The following is a 24,215-nucleotide window of genomic DNA, read 5'->3' as shown; positions in this document are numbered from 1 at the left end:
TTTTGCTGCTTGGGGCAGCAAAAAAGCTAGAGCCGGCCCTGCCAATACGGATTCATTGCTCTAGGTGATGTCTTTAATGTGTGGACAGCTAGAGAAAAAAATCTTAAATATCCTAACTGTTTACATTTTCACAAGTAGAGTTTAGTTTTCTGGATGGTCGATAACATGTTTGTGGGGATTGTAAACCTCATGCATTTAGCTGTCTTTTCTCACCCATGTATTGTATGGTAGGAAGACATTTTACCCTCTTATCTGGTGTAGTCATTTAGGTTGAAATTTTCAAGTGCTCCTAAGGCGTTAGGAGGCCCAGTTTTCATTTAATTGTAATGGGAATTGTGCATCTAAATCCCTCAGACAGATTTTAAAACCTCAGCCTTTTACCCTATTCATCATTGTTGCAAAAAATATATATATATATACATACATATATATATATATATATATATATAGTTGCTGATAGTCCCAGGTGAACACAGGTGGGTTTTACACAATAACAATCTTAACAAAGAGGATAAATATGTATTGTAACAAGTCAACTTATTACCTAGAAAATAATTACGGTGACCCTGGATCTGCATTGCCTTGCAGCCTGTATAATTATTACACTTTTCTAAAGTTAACGGAAAATGCTAATAAATCAGTCTAGGAGCATTGAAATGACTACACACGTTACAAGGCAGTGGACGAATCAGAATTCATTAAAGATATAAATCTGGAAAAACAAAACTTCTTATGAATGTGTCTTAGAAAATGGAAAAGTGTCCAATTTGTAACTAAAACAATTAAATGTACCGGCAGGGAATATAATAAAGTATTTTAATTAAAAAAGGTCAATAAAACTAATCACAAATTTTAAAGGAGAGACCGGTCATACAACAAAACTACATTAAATGTAAGGTTTGAGGTGTCAGTTATGACATTGGCATCAAGGACCCCTGATGCTGATTTAGGAGAGCACTCTATTCAGGGCAGTATTTAAACACATGCTTAAGTCTCATTTAATTACAGTTAAGCATATGTTTATAAGCTGCCCTGAATAGGGGCCCACATTATTTTCCATGTGTCATGTCAACTTCAGACTTAAATGCAATCAGGAAAACCTAGTGGAAATGTTTGTAATCCAGGAAATGACTCACACTATCTGATCATTTTTTAAAGTGATCAAAGATGGACCATTTTCCTCCCACAAACTTGAAAAGGCTTAAAATGTTATTTTACTTTGAAAAGTGACACTCTAAAAATGACATTGTAGGGTTCTGTGTAGATTATATCTCAATGATTTCCATTATCAAATGTGCTCACTTTACAAGTACAAAGATGTTTTTCCCCAACTGCCAGCCTTGCAAATTCAGCCTGGGAATTCCAAATCAAGCTAAGTTATTTTCTTCTTGCCTATCATCACATCAAATTTCGTCAAGCCAAACTATGTCCACATATAAACCTCTGCAGCTAACTGCCTTCTAATGATTGCTTCAGTAACATCTGTGCATTCCTATTTCTTTCAAGTATAAGTAATCAGAGTTTAGTCAACAATTCTGTTCATGATGCTCTACCTAGATAGTATTTGGTTCACTCCACTCTGTTGACTTTGCTTGAATAACAAATGTTTAAAAAATCTAAAGTCAACATTTAGATCCTGTATATCTCTTACATACAAATGAGCCATCTTTCATAGAACTGCACTTTTAAAATATAAATTGCAAAAGTAAGGTTTGTAAATTAAAAATCATGGGTTTAGATGGTGCCTGAAATGTAGCTATCACCTTAATTTCTTCTCCAAAAGAACCATGCTGTTTGATGAAAGAACCATCCAGCTGAGTCTTAGGACTTTTCTACATGGATGGGGACACCAGAAAAATTAATCCGAATTAACTAAAAGTGTGACTTTAAAGTGGATTAGTTAATTTGGATTAATTTTCCATGTGTCCCCGTAGACAAATCCTAAATTGATTTAGGTATTGTTTTAATGGCCTGAAGTTCATATTCCAATTTTCTATTCTAAGTCAGCTTTGCAGTAAGGGTACTTTATGTACGCAGAATAAAATAAAATAAAAATGATTTATAGAAGGTCTGTTTCAAAGACAGGCTTTGTTTTCCCTGTGGGTTTACAAATCAATTTTTCTTTGTCTTAACATTGTACGTATTATTGAGTAAGAAGCAAATTCAGATCTGATTTTGAAGCCTAAAAGCCCAGTTTATAAAATTTAAGAAAATAACAGTCAGAGGTGGAGTGATCTTCAGAGACACAAATCTCTTACTTACAAGGCACCTGTTTCCACCACCTACTGAAAATTAGAATCTGTAGAAATTTTAAAATATAATTTAGACATGTCAGTAGGAATCATGAAAAGTCCAAACAGCTGTGACAAGTTTAAAGCTATTTGAGAATAACATTCCATGGCAACAAGATGACACTTGAATTTACAGAGACCCCAGATCAATACACTGCGGACAGAAACTAAACAATTGCAATTACCATGATTCAAATGACTTCCAGACGTTGGAATATTGCCAACTTGGATTGCTGTGTTTGCCTTCATTAACATAAATTCTGCATACTCCCAGGAACACTGTAAAAGTGATATTCTATGTCTTCAAACTTGTCCTATTAATTTTATCAGCTATAAATTGAGATTCAGATTTGTTAATGAAAACTCCGTACCATACTAAAGAAAAACATCTACATGCATGCTGTGTGATTAGGTACGTAATAGAACTAAGGAACTTGACAAACTTGTAAGTACAAAACTCCAGCTATTTCTTTTAAAAACATGCCTGCTAAAATGGGAGATGTCTATTATAATTCCAGTTGTGTAGTACATATGCTGATAATGCACATTTATTTTTCAGAACAGACTAATGGGACATCCAGTGGGCCAGATTCAATCCTGGTACAATTCTATACAACACAATAGACTTATAGCAAGGGATGGAGTTAGCCCACTGTGTCCTCATAATTGTAGTGTCTGATACTGCAAGGTGAGGAGGGACTCCAGAGAGGTGTTGAGAATCTTCAAGTCCTATTGGAGTTAATGGGGGTTGCGGGAATTCAGTACTGTAGCAGGCTGCAACCAGGTCTGGCTTGTTCCAGGTAGCCCTTTTTGCCTGGCTCCCCCCAGACTTGCAGCAAGTCTTTCAAACAAACAAAACTCAGAAGAAAACCCTTCATAGCCAAGCTGCTTCCTCACAGTCATCTCTAATTGGACACTGTTTTCCAATCTTCTTCCACAGCTTGGAGGTCAGGGTCAAAAACATCTCAGTCCTTTTCTTCTGTGTTAGGAGAGATTAGGAGAGGCGACCAACCCTTCTCCTGCTAGTCTCTCCCCCATTGAGACCCCACAATGGGTGAAGGTCTCAGAGCTGGGCCCAAGCCTGAGCCCAAATGTCTACACTGGAGTCTTGTAGCCCTGCTGACCTAGGGTCTGAGACTCAGTTCTGCAGGTTTTGTATCACAATGTAGACATACTGTATAAGAGCCTGGGTCCTTAAAGAAATAGCAGCCCTTTTCCTCCGCAGATGCTTCCCTCTTCCTCTCTCTTTCAACATCTGCCTCCACTGTTCCCTAGGTCTTCGTCTTCTCCAGTACTCCTTGACTAGGGTAGCCTGGTCTCCCAGACACCCACCCGTTAAGGGCTAGTATATTCTATGATAAGTGCTTTTCAGGACTGAGCCCGTAAATCCATATACGGACCAGATCCTTTACTGGTCTAAATCAGTGCCTCTTCATTGGCTTCTGTGGAACTATGTTGATTTACACCAGGTGGCCCTTATTGTTTTAGATCTTGCAATTCGTACTTAAGCTGGTCCTATTCTTGCTGGTATAAATGGGTGCAGCTCTGTTGAACTCAATGGGCTTTTGATTTACATCAGCACATAATTTGCCCTTGTGTGTATTTGTATATATCCACATATACAGAGAAATATGGTTTGTCATGCTGAAATTATTTTCCATCTAACAAACTAAAATTTAGAACAGGAATCACAGCTTCATACAACAGTTAAAAAATATAGGCAGATATACAAAGTGGTCTTATTTTAATCAGACCAATTTGCCCATCTCTAGTTACTATTGTATATATCATGAAATGTATTGAAGGGAACTTATGTAAATGAAGATCTGCCTGGGAAGCTGATGTTGGAATACCTAAATTGCCTCAGAATGGAATAGTTTAGGATACAATATTAAACTAGTGGCTGTGGATCTCTGCTTCCAGCTGATCCAGCGGAAGCTTATGTATAGGATGTAGTGGAACCCATCCTGCTTAGGTAAAACAAGTATTGATAGTGATGGTAAATACTGGTATGTGGGAAAACCTAGGGTTGTTTGAGTCACATGGTTTGGAGCTGCCCAAAGGTAATGGGCTTTTTTGAAGCACATGTATCAGGGTAAGTTCCTTTTTGTGAACAGATCTCCTTCTAAGACCTGAGAGATGCATGCTGGGGCTAACACAAATAAAATAGACCTCTCAAACCCACAGAATCCTTATTTATTTCAAGTAACATTTATGCCTAAATGTCAAATATTAACACTTACGGAAGGTTATGACACCACCAAAAATAGTTACAGAATTAGTCATGTTGACTCTTGCAAGAGTAACATACAAGCTATGAGAAGGTGTGCATGTCAAGCTATGGGAACAATATCCTTATCTGTAACAGATGAGTGATTTTTAAATATGGCTTTATCAGAAATAGTGTTGCATAGTAATAAAGTTGCCAGTAGAGGATGCAATCCAATAAGGTCACATTATTCCTCTTCTTTCTTTCTTTCTTTCTTTTTCTTTTCAGTTTCCGTAGGGTTTCTTCCCTTTTTTTTTTACCTATAGTGTGGAAATATGATATGGCTTATTGTCAAACCAGCCAGTTGTATACTGTTCTGCATTGTTGTACTCTTGAGCTTTTTATTGGTCTGTATTTTTTTTAATCCAACAGTGTATCAAAAATTGTGGACACGTTTAATCACACACAAAATAAGATTGCACTGAATTTTAAGCCGTTCCTTGAACTGAACTCATGCCACTTACCTTAATACTTAACTGCAGGAGCACATCACCTGTATGTATACGAGTGGGTGGATGATGATATGGAGGGGGATAATGACTTCTAAAAGATACAGTTGGCTTGTTCTCTCTATTCTGCCATCCTGATGTGTGTTTAGCTCAGGGAGTTGCCAGCCACCCCTGTTTGTTCCTCTGGAAGTGGGGCTCGGAACCTGAAAGAGGCTCTATAACTCACCCAGCACCTGCCTCTCTTCAGACCTAGGAAGCCCCTTCCCACTCTGGTGATTATAGGTCTTGCATCCTGAGGACAAAAGCCTTATCTGGCAGCTCTTGATACCCTTTGTGACTCTTGCTCATGATAATCCATATTTACCAGTGAAGATAATGGGAGTACTTGTGAGAGAAAATGCTACTCAGTATGAGTGAGGCTTGCAGAATCAGATCCTTTGAGTGTAGACTCATAAAATCAAATATGTTCTCCCTTATTATAGACAGGCAATCTTAGGCCTATGCCCTGCACAAAGTGCTGTGAATGGGTTCTTAACTAGCTCTGCTTTACCTCAAAGGTGAGGAGTTTGTTTTCCTTACCACTGCCGATGGTCCACACAGTGAATATCCCAAGAACAGTGTGAAAGAAAAAGTATCTTAAATTAAACAAGGTAAATCTGCAAATTGAGAAGGTCAAATTACAGCAAAACTAAAAGGAATTAAATCATATCTTGCTGATGACTGGGTAACCGTTCGGTTGGCAAGGTTATGATCTTTTCATTAAAACAGACTCAACCCCCAAAGAATAACCATTGTACTAGAGCTGGTTGGAAAATGAGTCTTTTCCCCATAGAAATTTAATTTCAATTTCTTGGAAATTTTTTAAAAACATTTTCAGCCAAAACTGTTGATAAAAAATGAAAATTTCTATCCAGAAATGCTGCTGCGGTGCCAAATGGAAGTTGCATGTTGGGTTCTTGATGCCTCCATTCTCCTCTGTGGGCTGGATTTCCTGTCTGGATTACTTCTCCCATAATGCAACACAGTTTCCCCTCTTGCTGAGTACTGCAATTCATCATGGAAGATGTAATTTGGAACCCTACCCACAGAGAAGAATGGGAGCAGAAGGCACTTTTGAAAAATGTAGGGGTACTCAGTGGTGAATGTTGATCTGTACACCAAAATGTACTTTCTGAACAATGGAACAACCATCACTGAAAGGCAAACAAAGACCAGATTGGGTCCCAAAAGAATGTAAGATGGATTCGTTCTTTTCCTGTAACTAAAGAGGAAAGCCTATCTAACTCAGTTGGCAGTGAAGCATGTGATTAAACAGCCTACACACATTTTTAGACTTATCTAAAATAATTTTATCTCATGGTTATTCCTTTTGCTAAAAACCTACATATTTGAGAAGTCTGTTGGTCATTATTTCACTGTCCTAGGGTTCCCGAAAGGTACGAAACTCAGTTGTCAGTTGGACCTGCACAGTAATAAGCAGGTGGCATAGATGGAGGGTTGTATCCAGATCCTGGACTAACAGTGGGAGAACTGTAAAATGTCCCCCCCAGACAGGCAAGGGCACAAGGCCGAGCATCTGATGTGGGGCACTCAGAGACTACCAAGGGGAAAGATGTGCAACCAGTAACAACCTGTAACCATGACACACCCAAAATATAACTCATGTGAGGCACTGTAATGGCATTTCCAAAGAGACATTTTTGCTTTTCGGATGATTTTTATTTTTTATTTTTAAGTGTTTGGGGTTTCAGTTAAAAGTCAAAATGTTTTATAGAGAGACAAGGTGGTGAGGTAATATCTTTTACTGGACCAACTTTTGTTGGGAAATAGGCGAAGTTTTGAGCTACACAGAACTCGTCAGGTCTGCCAGACCTACGAGACCTGAAGAAGAGCTCTCTCTGTACTTCGAAAGCTTATCCACTAGAAGATATTACCGCACCCACCTTGTCTCTCTAATATCCTGGAACCAACACAGCTACAACAATACCGAAAACAAAATTTTTAATAGAACGCAGATGCTTTTCACTTTTTTAAATCTATTTTCCATTGAAAAAGTTCAGTGGGAAATGTTTTAACCAGCCCTCGTTTGTATATTCTATGCATCAACTACTTAGGCTTTCAGGGTTTCCACATCACTTTTTGCAGGTTAACGGAGTCCATCATTCCCCTTACTCTCTGTAGCCACCCTTCTCAGCACTGGATTTTGTTTGTCAGGGAATTAGTTCAGCTACTCTAAATTCTCTGTGAAGATTAGGTGTGACTTGCCTGCAATAACATCCTATCCACAAAGTAAACTATTGTATTAATATAGAGAATCTGTTAACTCCAACTTTCTTTCATACACTAACTTTTTTGCCTCCATCCTCAGCATCCCTGTGGACTTGTTGGTACCAGAGTGCATTCTCCCCTTCTATGCACCACAGCTGAAGCAGCAATGATGCATCTTCATAGGAACTTCTTTACAGCATGTCCTTGTCAACCTCCCACTCTCACGGCTGCTGTCACTGGTACCATCTGGCATATAATTAAACTAGTCTCTCTCCCTCATTGGCATAGCTCCAGGCTCTCCCATTGCTGTGAGTGTGGCTTCAAGCTCCTTCCTTTTCATTTTTGTAGTTTCATGTTTACTTTAATTTTCCAAGTGAATTTTGGCACTTGTGGGTACTGGATTGGCAGCCTTTTTATTTTTTGTTTGTTTTGCTTTGTTAAAAAAAAATGATAATAAAAATGGAGATATACCTCTCTCATAGAGCTGGAAGGGACCCTGAAAGGTCAGTGAGTCCAGCCCACTGCCTTCACTAGCAGGACCAAGTACTGATTTTGCCCCAGAACCCTAAGTGGCCCCCTCAAGGATTGAACTCCCAACCCTGGGCTTAGCAGGCCAATGCTCAAACCACTGAGCTATCTTTCCTGTTTTATTCTTGGATTAAGCACAGCACAGGCAGTTGTAAGGATGGGTTACACCATGCTGCCCAACAAATGGGCTTTAACCCTTCCCTGGCAGGAAATTACTTGGGACAGAAAAGGTAGTTCGGTCTGCAAGCTCATTCAATCCTTGACTTGTCAGATAAGACTGTCAAGTAGTGGTTTTTGTGGTGACTCATGTTGTGTTCCAACTGACCTGAGATGACAAACTAATGTCACATAGGTCACCAAATGGAACAGCTCTTAAGAGTTTTATCCTGCCTCACTTGGGGTTTTATTAGTTCTGCCTGTCACCGTAGTATCTGAACACATAACAGTACATTACATGCTCTAAGTCACTACTGATTAGAGCCAGATCTGATGCAACAGCATATAAAACAAAGACGCTATAAATGTCCTTTATCTGTTCTGTCCCTACTTTTTGCGTACTGAGTTCACAACAGAGTGTGTGTGGCTGAATAAGTTGTTCTCCTCTAAGTAAAGGGCTGTATGACATTAGTCTAATGTTTGGGTGGACAAAGGGATGAGTGGAAATGGGTATTGATTTTATAGGAAATAAAGGATAATTTCATACCTGTGGCAAATGGTATCCTGTAGATCCACTCCCTTTTCCCCCCATTTTTATATACCCTTTCAAAACAATTTGTTGTTGTTCTATTCTTCTCACATGGAGATACCAGTTTTTCTTTGATCTAGACCCACAAGTATGTAGTGTTTTTATCCTTTTAAGATATTTGAAATGCTATTTGCTATTGATCTCATATGTGGAAATGGAGGATAAAAGTTCTGTTGCCAAGAAACGACTTGAGCACATAAGTTGGAGGCAGTTGTATGAGATGTAGGTTAATCACTAATTGGATAGTGACCACCTGTGAGAATTACTGTGGCAGGCAGGGTATTATGTTGCAGAGTGAAACATCCCAGTGGTTTTCACAATAATGAGAAGAAATTACAGATGTTATAAGTTTCATTAAAGAGATGGCAGTTCAAATATTTCCACACTGTTTCCCCACAGTCACATCTGTAAAATGTTGGCAAAATAAGCTAAAAGTATTTGCTCTTGATGGAGCTTCAATTCAGTATAGTAGTGTACTAAACAATATCAGTAATATAAAAACTTATAACTGTAGGAAAAACAACATTTAATTAATGCTTTGAGATATACCAAGTATCCAAAATCTGATTGTATAGTGCACTATTTTTTTTCTTCCATCCTTCAGGCAGAGTAGATGAGCTGTCCATTGCTAAATGAATCAGCCAATATTTCTCCAAACATAGCCAGTGCTCTTGATAGATTCAGAAGCCCAATATGGGCCTGACCTGAAGATCACTATTGATTTCAGTGGGCTTTGGATGAGGCCCTAAGATAGTCTTGGTATGTTGCAGGATTGAGACATTTCTTTCTTTTTATGAACTGATGAACCCAGATCTTCAAAGGCATTTAGACACCTAATCCTGATCTGAGCCTGAATCACTAATTGGGTAAAAATAGGTTTAAATTACAGGAGGGAAAATTCAAATATCTTTGGAACATCCTTCCCCCACAAGGATGGTCAAAAATCTCTGACTCTACAAAGTTCAATAATTCCTACTGTGCAATATCTCACAGGAAAGAAAAACCTGCTTTACTGTCAACTTGTGTAAAATATAAAAGCATTTGTTCCTGCCCATAACAGGGAATAGGTTGCTGTTGGCACGATGGTTTGAGGATTTGTGTACACAGATGCAGCAGTTCAGTTTGTCATAAAACATTTCAATTCCTAAACATGGTGCAAGGGGGAATGGAAATGGATTCTGCTTATGATTAATAAAAATTGGATGAACTAAGACTCTGATTTCAAGTACATTGGGAAGACATTTTGAGAGGACTGCCTGTGCTTTGTGTTAGACAGGGCTATGAAGAACTGGAAAGACAACTGAAAGAAGTCTTTAAGGAAAGGAGCAATATCCTCCGTCAACTGTCGAAGACCTCCAAAGAACTTGAAGGAATTAAAGTAAACCTGCAGGTTAGATTACCCTTCACTTTTCTGAGATATACAATCACTCACTTTGTTTATTAGAATTAGTATCTATTTGTTACAAACATATTTTCTTTTAACATGAGACTAATTGGTAATTAATTATGCTTGTTTTATATGTCGCATATGTTAGTTTTCAATATTATTTAATCTGAGGAAAACATGGTGTGCATTACACATGAGTGGATTATGCAGTTTATGAATCCCCAAAATTTTCCTTGGATGCTTTGTCTCACTTGTGCAAATTGAAGCAGTTAATGGAGAAACCATTAGGGAGCAGAATACATTGACAATGAGAGGAAAAAGGTATTTTTTACAGATTGACTCCCTGGAGCTACCCCTTACTTCCATTCGTGAACAGTTACTCACGAAAATAGTCCTATGTTGGCTAGGGAATGTGATATTTTCAGATTTCTAGCCAATTTAACTATGGCAGCAAAACTTTGTAACATAGCGTAACCTTTAGTCTAGCTAGAGTGAGAGTGGCCACACTGAAATAACACTACAGAATATTAAATAACTCTGCAGCCTATATCCTCTGATGAGCCAGCCAACTGGAGTTAACTGGAGCATGATGTCAAGTATCAGAGGGGTAGCCGTGTTAGTCTGGATCTGTAAAAAGTGACAGAGTCCTATGGCACCTTATAGACTGACAGACGTATTGGAGCATAAGCTTTTGTGGGTGAATACCCGCTTCGTCAGATGCATGTCTTGGTGCATGATGGTTGGTTTAACAGTTTGGTGAGAGGTCAGGACTCAAGTTAAGGGCAATACTTGAGTTATAACTCAACTCTATAGTGAAGACAAACCCTCCATGTGAATAAGGGGTTTCCAGTCTTGCCCTGGATTTGTTGGCAACCTCAATGACCAAATATTCACATGACACGGCAGCAGTCTCTTCATGAGGGAGTCTCTTGGCCTAGTGAAAACAATGAGAATAATTCAGACTGGTTACCAGCTAGATTGCTTATTCTGACACTTGCACTGCCTTGCAGAGAACTGCATTTTATTTGAACCACCTGTTATGAATGGGGCATATATAACTTCCAACAAGACCACCCCTTGCATTGACTAGTTGAGGGAACAATTCTGGGAAATTATCTCCTTAAACAACTCATAGAACCATGCTGTTATCTTTGAGGGGATGTATGGCTCCCTGTATTCCATTCATTGATGCTGCTACCTTTCTGAGCAGTAGTCTGTCGTACATTTTAAAATGTCAGTCTGCATTATTCTGTCATCTTCTACTGCTATTTTTTTCTTGTTGAATTTTTTTCTTCACAGTTTATATGGGGAACTTGCTTTTTCCCTTAATTTTTTTTTTTATGATTTAGAATGAAGTTACTTTAGAACTTGCTATATTCTCATCAAACTGAATGAATAAAAAAGTAGGACTCAGGAACATTTATTTTTTCATGTATTATGAATTTGATGCTGGAGGGACCGGATCTATGCAAAGAACTGTACTACATACTCTATTAGATCAGTTCTGCTTTAATGTCTCATCCTGAACACCTGTGTGTGCTGCACTGCAGCAAGTGCTGAATTACTGCCACAGAAGAGCCAAACTATTTCTGCCCTATTTTTTTAACTGATGATAAAATGTATTATTCAATGGTAGCCTTTTGTAAAAGAGGTCACCATCAACCTTTTTCATAGTTGAGTAACATTAAAGATCTTCTTGGTAATTCTCCCTCTCCCCCTTTGTTTCCAGTCTTTGAAAAATGATGAGGCATCTGCCAAAAGTGACGTGCAGAAACTTCTGGAATTAGGCCAAAAGCAAAGGTAAGAAGCTACCTTCTCCTTTCATTCCTGTTAACAGATTGAAAACTATAAGACCATGGAATTCAATCTTTCCTTTGTTTGAACCACCAAGCACAGCACAGTAGGCATGGCCGGCTCCAGCATTTCTGCCGCCCCAAGCAAAAAAAAAAAAAAAAACCCGCGCGCCCACCCGCGCCCGGCGGCGGCAATGGGGGGGGGAAAAAAAAAAGGCCGCGATTGGCAGCGGCAGTCCTAGAGGGAGTGAGGGACCTGCCGCCCCCTAATTGCCACAGGTGCCGCCCCTCTCCCTTGGCCGCCCCAAGCACCTGCTTGTTAAGCTGGTGCCTGGAGCCGGCCCTGACAGTAGGCATGTCCACTAGCAATCAGCCATGACTGTTAAACAGGGGGAGGGAGGAACAATGCAGGATTGTTTCTGCTACACCTGAAATACTAGCTGATGTGACACACTTTACTTCATAGTTGGTCATTAATAACATTCACAAGGGTTAACATTAGAACTAGATATACATCAAGGAAATTGGGTTTGGTTTTGCAGGATACTGGGAACTTATTTATTCAAATCAACACATTTCTGTGCTTAATTTTTGGAAAGTGCTTAGTGAATTGAGTGCCTCATTGAGGCACCATAAATGGGCCTGATTTTCAGAGGGTGCAGTGATCAGCAGGTTTGAAAAATCTTTAAAGTGTCTCAAATTAGAAACCCAAGAATTGAGGCACCTAAAATAACTAGTTAGTTTTAAAAATTGCTGGCTTTGGAGGTGGGGCATGGATTCAGATAAAACTCATGAAACCGAGCGCCTAGTTTTGAAAATTCTTACAGGGTAATCTGTGACAAGAAGTAAAAGAGAATAAATTTGTTGGAGGGGAAATATTCATGTCAAATATTCACTTGAATCTAGCGAATTGGAGTCTTTTCCGTGACAAGGGGTGACAGACCAGCATCCTTAGTCCTAGCTCAATAAACAATGATAGAGTTCACATGATTCTTACAAATGGAGTCGATATGATAAATTGATATGCCAATATAATTTTAACAACAAGCAGACCTAGCCAATATGGGGGTTATTTTCTCTGAAACAGTATGATGTGTTTAATACATGTATGTGTCTCAGTTTTATCACAATAAAAATATACATTACAAATTAATCAGATATGGCCAGTCTAGGTACAGCATGTATCCCTTTTGTTGTCATACAAAGTGACACTTGAAATCCTGTAATGATTTTATTGCTAGTATTTTACCCAGAAGTAGTTTTGTAGCATATATTAAAATTAGATGGCTAATAGGGAAGGATTGTGATTAAATGATTTCCCAATCAGCTCTTAAATACCAAAGAAAATTGGGGCCTGTTTCAGTGCCCACAGAAGTCAGTGGGGAGTCTTTCCGTTTACTTCAATGGGTGTTGGATCAGACCTTCACATGCCTTAGAAATGCCAAAGACAGATATTTCTGTTAAAGGGGGACATTTTAGACCTGTCTGAACTGTGGAGTAGTGGGGTTTAGTTAGTTAACATTTCTAGAGAACTTTAAATATGCAAATGTCTATATAATTGGACACAATTAAAATAACACCATTTACCACTAGTAACCACCTTGTACAAAATCAAACACTATTTTTTTATCCTCTAGTTTCTCATGTAATAAATGTTGCCTTGAAAATCTAATATTAGCTGCTATAATTGCTAAATATTCTTATATCAACAATTCTTAACCATGATGATATTAGACAGTGATCATCACATCTTGGAACTTTTAATAGGTGAAAAGTAATGTGTTCTTTGTAATAAATTAAAAATTATATAATATTATTAAAACATAATGAGATGATAAAATGATGATGCAAGTTGAGAGTATCATTATTCAGTGGTTCAAATTTGCAAATGGTCTCTGAAACATGCACCTAAAACTGGCTTTTGTATGTTACCATTGCTGATGTCTGATTTATGTCCATTTATTCTTTTACGTAGAGACTGTCCAGTTTGGACAATGTACATGGCAGAGGGGCATTGCTGGCACATGATGGCACATTCACCTGCACATCTACTAATGTGATATTCGCCATCATGTGCCAGCAATGCCCCTCTGCCATGTGTCAGTATATTTATGCCTGCATCTGTAATTTTCACTCCATGCATCTGAAGAAGTGGGTTTTTTACCCACGAAAGCTTATGCACAAATAAATCTGTTAGTCTTTAAAGTGTTACTGGACTCCTCACTGTTTTTGAGAATCTCAGTTGATACAAGATGAGGTAGCACCATTGACTTCAATGAAGCTGTGCAGATTTATACCATCTGAGGATCTGATCCTAGTGTTCATTCTTCAGAAGTCCAACTTTAATCCCTTCTCTTCTGAGCTCTGTTGTAGTTTTTATGCTGCAGTAGAACATGGTTGTCTCCCAGAGTGGTTCAAGTTCTGTCACTTCAATGTATTGTTAACACTTCAAAATGACACAAACTTTGTCTATATTAGACAAAATTGGAAGTGCTGCTGCTGTTGGCTCTCTGGCTTCACCAGCTGTTTCAAGCACTGTTTCAGTTAAATCTGCACTACCCAGAACTCCCAAGGTTGCTAGCACCGGTGTAGATGAGGACTAATATGGTAGATGAGCCAGCAACTCGGGTTACTTCGTGCCTCATCATGTACAAAGCTCATTCTACACCCATCAAGCAGTCACTGGGCTAAATTGTCTCCTGCACCTGCGCCATGCTCAAGGCAGGCAGGGGTTCCAGCTTCCTGATCCTGAGGTTGATCTGTGCCGGTGGCATCCCTGATAATGCTGTTAGAATGCTCTAAGATATATCACTGTTGTAGCAGCACCACAACCCTTGCAAATGGCCTGTGTTACGGGTGAAGGGGGTGGCTAGCGTAAGACTTGTATCAGACATAATTGTGCCAGAAGGGAATTTGTATTCCACATGAATCCTCTATTTGCAATGCGTTGCCAGTTTATGGTCCCTTTTCACTTCCTGAGCAATGCAAAGGGGCTGGATCTCAGTACCTAAACTTTCCAATAAATCTCTATTTTATTTTTTTGGTAGTGTTTATTTTAAACAATTAAGACAACTCCCAAGGTTCCAGTTTATCATTTGATTCTAGAAAGAGAGAACTAGTGGCTTAGGTTTGCCAGCTAGAATTTCTCTTCTCTTTAAAAGCAAATATAAACAAGCTCTCATAGACAGTAGTATATTTCCTTGTTCAAAGTGTTTCTCTTTCCTTTCTTCACTGTTACTATTCTTTTCACAAGAAATCACACAATTAGCAGATGTTTTACACAGGAGGGTACTTGCTAGATACAAAAGGTAGCTACTTACCATTTTTATATATATTTATATAAAATTTCTTTTTGCATCAGCACTGGAGTTCACTGGACCATTATGGCTTTAACAAAACACATAGACGCAGCACTCCTGGTTGTTATGCTGCATAATTAAACGAGTCTGTTTAACTAAAGTAAACAAACAAACAAAAAAACCCCATATTTCCTAATGGAGAGTAGTGGTGAAGTTTGTATTGTTTCTTTTCAATAATCTAGGGAAGAAATGAAATCTCTCCAGGAGGCCTTTCAAAAGCAGCTTAATGAGGCAGCTGAGAAAGCAGAAAAACAGCAGGCTACTGTGAGTGATTCTCTGTCCTTTCTTCTGTATTCTTTTTTGTTTCTTCTGTCTTTCTACTCTCCTCCCTTGTGATTTATTTCATTATCTCAAATATCTTTGCATGACCAAAGTTATAATTATTTACTGATTATGCATAGTGCTTTGATGACCAAGAAGACCTTAGTCCTTGCTCTAAGGAGGCTGCATCCGAAAGCCCGTTACTCTCATGTATACCACCTTATAGTATTATAATTCCACTGACTTAAGTGGAATCATACCAGATTGAAAAGAGTGTCCATAAGAATCTAATCAGATCCCAAAGGTCCAATCTTGATCTTGTTGAAATCAGTGGGTGATTTGCCCATTGACTTCAAAAGAAATAGGATCTGGGTCTCAGTGTTTTAATCCATGAACTCAGATGAAAGTAATCATTAAACTGTGTAATAATTTTTGGCTAAATCTGCCATTAACCCGGGACAATTGAATCAACCTTTGTGTATTACTGTTATTCTGTTGAGCATAAATGGTCAGATTTTACTACTGCATAGAAAATTACAACCGTTTCTCATTTCTCTTGTATAACTGGTTTGCTGCTAGGACATAAATAAGGAAATGTCCCCTATAAATGTCAGTGCTTAAATAAACAAAGCATCTCTGTAAATGATCTGTCTTCAATTGGTCATCAGGTAACTGAACATTTTAATACTATTTGAAAGCTGTTTTGCCATATTTCTTGCTTATCGTCTGTTTTCACTCTGGTTGAAAATACTAGTTGATGATTTATTTATTTTATTTATTTGGCCATATTTAATTATTTTTATGCTTAAAAGACAAGAATGGGGTGAACATAAGAATAGGGTAAATAAAAACAGGAATTAAATAATTTTGCAAAGCTTTGCAAACATTTGGCAAAATGTGATTTTTAGATGAAGGTTGATATTCCTCTTATTTGTAACTGAGCCAGATTGTGAATGCTTCTTTAACAAGATGTGAATTTTATTAACTAGTTTAGGAATGATCATATTCCCACTTACATATATAGGAAAATTTCCATTGGCTTCAGTGGGAGCAAGATCAGATACTGTGGCCGCAATTCAGCAAGGTACTTAAAAGATAGGGTAGTTTTATGGAAGTCAATGGCACTACTTGTGCTTAAAGTTAAGTGCATGTTTAACTGCATTGCTGAAATGCACCCTATATCCAGCTCATACTATGCTTTTGAAAAAAGAAATAGTTTTGTCCAAATACATGTATGGAAGCATTCTGCTGTAAAGGAGAAATAAAGTGCATTTTATAATCATAATTTAAAAGAAAACTTCCAAGGGAATATTTATAATATCAGAAAGTACTTTTTCTTCACTGCTCTCTGAAAGCTTGGGAGGGGAATCCATTCCTTTACAAAGCATTGTATCCTCTTTGCCACATATTTAGGTATTTATTATTGTTTGAGGGTATGGGGTTTTTTGTTTGTTTTTGTTTTTGGGGGTGGGAGAGAGAGAGAGAGAGAGAGAGAGAGAACAAAACAACAAACAAAATCCCCAACACTTAAGCTTTGATTTGGGCAGAAAATGAAAAGAATATGCTTAATTTGATTGTATTTTATTATATTTGATTATAGTATAAAAAATAAGCAGGTCAAAATTAGTCCTGCCAAGGTAGTCATGGTAATGTGTGTCAAGAAAATTAAAACAAATTATCTAGCTAATCTAGCAATAGTTTTTAAATGGGAGTACTGTCCTAAAGTCAATAACAAAGCAGAGCACAGGATTTGTTTATCCCAATTCTCTTCTCCAACCAGTTGAAAACATGGTAAGCCAAATTCTGCTTTCAACTGCATTGATGGGCCTCCACTGACCTCGGTGAAGGGTCAATAATGTACGGTAATAAAGATGAGTATTAGTGATAGGTAGGGTGACCAGATGTCTCGATTTTATAGGAACAATCCCGATATGTGAGGCTTTTTCTTACATAGGCTCCTATTATCCCCTCAACCCCATCCCGATTTTTCTGGTCATTCTAGTGGCTGGAGTGAAAACACAAAACAAAACAAACTTTAAATTAGAATCTCCTGACTTCTTGTTTGTTACACTGTATATGTTTAAGAGCAGTTCAACAGTGGTATAAATTCTTGCATCTCAAATTAGGTCAACAAAGAGGTACCTCTAAAATTTGGAGTTAATTTTACTTTTCATTTTTCCTATTTTTATATAAAGTTCTGTCTCTTTTGCATTAGCTTTTACCTTCTGTGGGATCTCTTTCATGGTGCATTCAGAGTAGGGTGTAATCCTGGAGTGAGATACAAGGGCCAAAATTCTTAGTTACAATTCAGTGATTCTGCACCACCCCCTACCACCTTTGGAACACAGTGGGATAGATCACCAGTGTAACTGAGAGCAGAATTTGTCCCAGGTTGTTGTCAACTGGTTAGAGGAGGAGATTGTGACGCAGAATTCTCAGCTTTGCGAGTGATTGGCCTCCCAATGATTTCAAGGGTAGCAAAGTTGAGCTTTTGGTATGTGACCCTGTGCAAGACAATTAACCTCTTAGTGTAGCCTTCAGTAAAATGAATTACTATTTGAAGTATTTTGAGATGATTAGTTGAAAGATGCAATAAAAATGGAAATAATTATTATTACTGTCACTTAATCCTGTCTCCTGAAGTGTTCCACACCTTTCTGAAAGCCAGTTGAATGATATGGACAAAAATCTGTAAGACATTTTCTTAATACTTGAAGAGGGAAGTCTGGTGTGGAGGGTGGGGGTTGCATTTAGTTCTGTTTTACTTAACTGTAAGGCTATATTCTGGTCAAACATGCATATTGAAGTCAGTGGAGTTACTCCTGATTTACACTGGTGTAAATGAGATAAGAATCATTGTTGAATCAAGCCCATAAAGCCTCAAACTGGAATATTTGCAGAAAATTGCTGGAGGAGGGAAGGTTAGAATGCCTGTTCTATTCTTGGCAACTCGGAATAATATAATCAATCTCCTACTTATTGCGTGTTACTCAATTGGTAAATTAGCATTACATATTTTGAACAAATAGAGAACACCTGCCAGAGGGCAATGATGGGATCTATTAAGTAACTGCAAAATGGTTGTATTTAAGAACCTAAAATAATTAAGTAAATCAAATTATATTAAAAATAATGTGGAAATATTATAGATGGCTTGTCCTAAATTGGCAGATCTAAATTAACAGCACCATAGCATCTTGAATACATTACTCAAGTGTCCGAGCTTTGCAGAACTTACTGTATTAATCCTTTATCACCCACTGGCCATATTATATAAACTAGGCCTGGGCAAAATTTTATGGACTAGTAGTTTATTCACCAAAAAATGCTATTTTGAGTTAATTGAAACTATTCATGAACTCAACACGAAATCGCCAAATAGTTTTGATCGAACGAAAGAAATCTAAATGTTTCAGCAAATGCTGTGTTTTAATGGCTTCTGCTGAATAAGCATTCGTTGTACACAAAATAAGCAATATGTGTGTATATATATGTAAGGCTGCAAGTCTGTCAGTCATGGAAGTCACAGATTTGGTGACTTTCCATGACCTCCGTGATCTGCAGCGGCTGATGCTGGCTCAGGAGCTGCCCTAGCAGTCTCTGGGCCAGTAGCAGCAGTTTGGGTGTGTGGGAGAGAGTTTGGGGCTAGGGGCAGGGGGTTGGCGGGTGCGGGGAGGGTGCTTACCTAGGGGTGGGGGCTACCCCTGGCATGGCCCTGCAGCTCCTAGGCGGTGAAGGGGCCGGGGGCTCCCTGCCATGCTCTGCCCATGCCCACAGGCCCCACCCCCACAGCTCCCATTGGCTGCGGTTCCCGGCCAATGAGAGCTGCACAGCCGGTGCTTGTGGTGGGACCGGGAGCAGCATGCGGATGAGCCCCTGGCCCCTCCACCACCTAGGAGCTGCAGGGACATGGAGCTGGGTAGGGAGTCCCTGCGTGCCCTGCCAATCCTCCCCCCGCCAACACCAGTGGGGGTCCCGGGCCACCTCCCCCAGCACCTGCAGTGCCCCCTGCTGCCCTACTCAGAGCACCCGCAGCCCCCCGCTCAAGTTTTAGTTAGGGGTATATAGCAAAAGTCATGGACAAGTCACGGGCCATGAATTTTTGTTTACTGCCTGTGACCTGTCCATGATTTTACTAAAAATAACTGTGACTAAAACGTAGCCTTATATATATATATATGTGTGTCCAATAAAATGTAGCTGTATATGCTACCTTAGAATTATAGAACCATAGGGTTAGAAGAGATTGCAAGGGTCATCTAGTCTTAACCCCCTGACAAGATGCAGCAGCTTTTGGGTCTACACCATTCAAGATAGATGTCTATCCAGCCTCTTTTTGAAAACCTCTAGTGAAGGAGCTTCCATGACTTCCCTAGGCAGTTTGTCCATTCCCCTACTGTTAGAAAGTATTTCCTGAGATTTAATCTAAAACTGCTATGATGTAGTTTGTCAGGGAACTACCCTTTATGAAGCATGCAGTGTATGACATTTAAAAACAAATAAATCTAAACTGAAATGGGAAAAATGAGGGGGGGAAATGAGAGAGGAGGGAAAAAAGAAAAAGGAAGAAATATGGCTTTTTTTAAAAAAAATCCATTATATTTCCCTCATCCTAGAACTTTGTTTAAAGCATCTGAAACAGCTTTCAATTGATTATCTCTTTAGTTCAGTTTTTAGATTATAGAATAATTTATAAATTGTTATTGGAAAGAAAACAGTGCTTGGATTTGTATCCCATTTTTTCAGACCCACAATATTTGAAATAGTTCTCTGTGTGTGTGCAATAAAATATTTCACTTTCCTTTAATATTATACAGTATAAAGTATATTACTTTGTGAACTAAATTGTTTGTGAACTGAAAAATATAGGTACTACATATACTAGAAATTTAAAAAATGACTGAAATCTTTCAGTTATTAGTTTTAATACTGACATTAAGATGCATCTAACTGGCTTTTTAAAGTAGTGAGTAAGGATAGGCTAACAAAGACCTATTACCAATGATATTCACACACACAACTTTAGGTACATAAATAGTTTTATTCAACTATTTAAACGCATGCCTCTTTCTTCCATCCTCTTTGTAGGTCCGCTACTTCAGCTGCTGTCTCAACTACTGTCTTCTTCCAATTTGATCCATTCTCCTTGAGACTTAACTCCTTGTGGTACTGTAAAACACTGGAATGGTTGCTAAATTCCATCTGGAATCTGATCTGCATTTCTTGGTATCAAAGTCTCTTCTCATCAGCAGTCTTCCTATTCACTGCATCTATGGTGCCAGTGGCTGGTAGGGGAAGCCAGGCACACCCTCTACTCCGTTTTGCAACTCAGGGACCCTCTATTTAGCAGCAAAGGTCCCTGAGCTTTTCCTATCTTTCTATCTTTCTGGCTTCTCCCCCCGCTCCCAGGTTTTCCAGCCCAAACTTCCTCCTCCCAGGGACTAATTGTATGATACCTATCTCTATAGCTCCAAACACACCTCCCTTCTCCCAAGGACTAACTGCAGACTACTTCCCCTGCAGCTCCCACCTGCTCTCAGCTCCTGAGCTTTATACAGGCCCTTCCTGTTCCTATCCAGCTGAGCCACAGCTAATTAATCCCTGCTCCCTGGCTCCTCTTCTGAGGAAGAGTTAATTGGCCCAGCTAACCACCTTAGTCCCAGTAGGGCTTGTGTGGGGTGGATTCCCCATCACGTACTGTAACACTTTTAATCTGTCTTCGTGATCTTTTTGAGTTTAAGTTGTAACGTGACCACTAAAATATAGTAACCAACATCTGTTCTTCTTCTGACTTTGACATCCCTTAAAGAAGATGCCATCTTATAGATATACACACACGGTCTATCTGGTTGACAGATGTATTATCTGGTGATCTCCATGTGAGCTTGTGAATCCTCTTGTCTTGGAAGAGTCGATTTCTAGAATGCTTATGCCACAGAGATTCAGGGTCCATTCACCATTATTAGCTTGGATACCTTTTGCTGTTTGCCCAGGACTCTTTGCCAGCCAGTAGAGTTGTTGCTGATTTGTGCATTGAAGTCACCTATCATCAGCCTGATGTCATGGTTAGGCACATCATCCAATACTTGTTGCCACTGCTCATAGAATGTATACTTTTCACTGTTGCCCGCTGTATTTGTTGGTGCATGTACTTAGATTATTCTACACTTGGCATGACTTGTGTGGAGCTTTCCTGTTGTTTTGTTGTTCACTGGCTTCCAAGCCAGCAGGGTCTTCACTATGGTGTCATCCAGCATAATTACTACACCTCTTTCATGTGTTCCTCCTCCTGAGTATAAGATTGTACCACCGTCAGACAGCATCTTGCCACTCCCTGCCCATAACGTCTCAATGACGCAAGTATGTTCAGAAGGTATTTTTTCATTTCTCATGTAACCTGTGCCAGCTTTCCCATACTATACAGAATATGTACATTCCACGTTGCTACTCTTGTTATGGATTTAGTCATCATGATTAGATGTCCTGAGATCTGATCTTCCTTTTGACTTTCACTGAGATCTGTCGTACTTGGGTTTTGAGCTCCATCTGCACCTACCATCTTCAAGTTTTGTTTAACTGAACTGCTTCTGATGCAGTAAGCTTTTACCTGAGTGGGTCACAAACCCAGCTGCAGAACCCTTCTCTTTTATCCAGGCTTGGACCTGGCAATGTTGCTAACAACCGCAGAGTAATTTTATTAGTAGTAAATATAAATAAAATAGTAATGCTAAAATATGAGAAATAGTAGTAATAAAGAATGCAAGATTTCCTCCAGAGATCTCTAACCATGAATAAGAATCTAACAATGAAAACCTCAGATCTATCCTGCCTTTTGCTAGAAATATATAGACTGTTCACTTCATTTAAATAACAGGCATTTCAGTCAGAGCAGAGCCATAATAAATGACCATCTTTTGTTGAAAACAGCCTTAACGAAAACCTCTTAAAGCCATTATGACAAAAATAGAAAAGTTTATCTGAGTGAAATATCTTTTCTTTAAGGATTCAATCCTGAATCCTGCAGAAAATTCCAAGAGCCACCAAGTATCCTCAGCTCCTATTAATATTAATGGCAGTTAAGTGTGCTTAGCACTTTATGGGATTCATCCTCCAATGAAGCAAGTTTTCTCTATTTTCTTCAAAAGACAGGGCAGATCTAACTTTTTGGCAGGCTGGGGGGTTTAATACCAACAGAATGTAGCTTACTCCAGGGGCCAAATCCTGGTCCTGTCAAAGCCAAAAGTTTTTATGTTGAATTCACTGGGACCAGGATTTGGGCCCAAGTGAATAAAATTTCCCAGTTTAAAACTTTGGTTTTTCTTTTCCAAATATATATTCTTGTACTGAGAATCTGCCTGCTTTGTTTTCAACTCTACCCAAACTAAACCATTAGCATAATACAACCCTCAAAGCAGGATCATAACAGATATACTGTTGACTATGGCAGGACTGCCAGTTGTAGCCATAGTAATGGACAATATCAGTGCACATGCTGTACTTCAGTGCATTGTTAATTGTTCATGGCTTAACCTGTCCTAAGTGAGACATAAGTAGTGACTAAGCATCCAGCTTGCAAGCTTTGACTGTGCAATAACAATTACATGTTGGTGTTCTTCTGTCCTTCATCTATGGTAAATATTCATATAAAATAAATGTCTGATTCTTAGAATTAGATCATTGCCATCTGTTAGAGCATTTTGTATTTCAGGAGGGAGGTTAATTTGGAAATTTCAAGGTCAAAAACTGCTGAGAGTAAAGGCCAGTGGATGAAAGCTGTTGTCTTTAACAAATGTAATAAGCTCTGAAACGCTTGTCTCCTGGAGTCACAGAAGCACAGTCCTTGTTTAACATTGAAAAGTTCACTGGCTTCGAGCTGTAATATATTTTCAATATTTATTTTTAATTGCAGCTAGATATCAGTTAAAGACAAACAGCATTTGATAACCATGGATGCCAAACTGGGTGAAAAGACTGAATAATGGGATGCAGAAAACTCCTGCGTGGCTTCCCAGCCTTTAATTTAAACAAAAAGATATACCAGAACTTGAATGGCCATTCATGCATATGATAATAATAGGTGTATTAGGGTGGAGGAGGCAGAAAGCAGAGTTTCTACACCCAAGTAATGATTCATGCACTATTATTATATGCCCCCAAGCAGCGTTTTTCAACTCAAGGTTCTCAAACCGCATGCAGTCCTTTATAGCCTTGCATGATGTTCTGACCTTGGATTTGAGTAAAAGCATCATGCAACATCCTGACACTGAGACAATTGCCTTAGGGCACCAAAATATAGAGGCATACACAGACACACTCAAATGGACAGATGGGGTTATCTCTATATTAGCTCTAGTAGCCAAGTAATATAAATCTAAGTCTTTTATGTGGCTTACTGCAGCTCTGTTTTATGACTAATTGGCTCGTCAGCTGCTAAAGATTAAGTGGCACAGCCTTAGAATTCCAAGGAATGCAAACAATACATGCATTTTTTCTTAATTCAGATATAGTTTAACTTGAAAAGAAATGGTTTTCTGTGGAAAACTAAAATGTATTTATTTAGGTTAATTGATTTAGTATACATATTCTTAGGTGCCCATATCAGTGTGATTTACGTCTACTGTGCAAAAAGCTTACGTGGCACATATGGCTTTGTGGGGACTCTTTAAAATACACTAAATTTCACCCTAGCAGAATAGCCAGGCTAGTGTCCATGTCCTATAATAGCAGTAGCACATTGAGAACATTTTCTGTACCATCCTATTACCAATCCTGTACCAATCTCCTATTATTTTAGTTATTTCAGCACCAGAAATGAGCAACTTTGGAGGAAAAATGAAAGGAATCTCTCTTGAGAGTAATGACTGA

General features: G+C 38.7%; 1 protein-coding gene across 3 annotated transcripts in view; it reads left to right on the top strand.

Moving 5' to 3' along the window:
* The window catches only part of LUZP2 (leucine zipper protein 2), a 353,967-nt gene that overhangs the window by 163,958 nt on the left and 165,794 nt on the right, over positions 1-24,215 (top strand). For all 3 annotated transcript variants that reach the window (XM_026651368.1, XM_026651367.1, XM_026651366.1), the window contains exons 2-4: positions 9,823-9,940; positions 11,667-11,737; positions 15,272-15,353. In XM_026651368.1, the coding sequence (XP_026507153.1) occupies positions 9,823-9,940; positions 11,667-11,737; positions 15,272-15,353 (271 nt within the window). The remainder of the gene's footprint in view (positions 1-9,822; positions 9,941-11,666; positions 11,738-15,271; positions 15,354-24,215) is intronic.

Source organism: Terrapene carolina, unplaced genomic scaffold, assembly GCF_002925995.2.
Source record: "Terrapene carolina triunguis isolate 2854851 unplaced genomic scaffold, T_m_triunguis-2.0 Scaffold96, whole genome shotgun sequence".
In the NCBI taxonomy this organism is placed as follows: domain Eukaryota; kingdom Metazoa; phylum Chordata; order Testudines; family Emydidae; genus Terrapene; species Terrapene triunguis.
The sequence above is the reverse complement of the archived record's forward strand: the minus strand, read 5'-3'. Positions and strand labels throughout refer to the sequence as shown.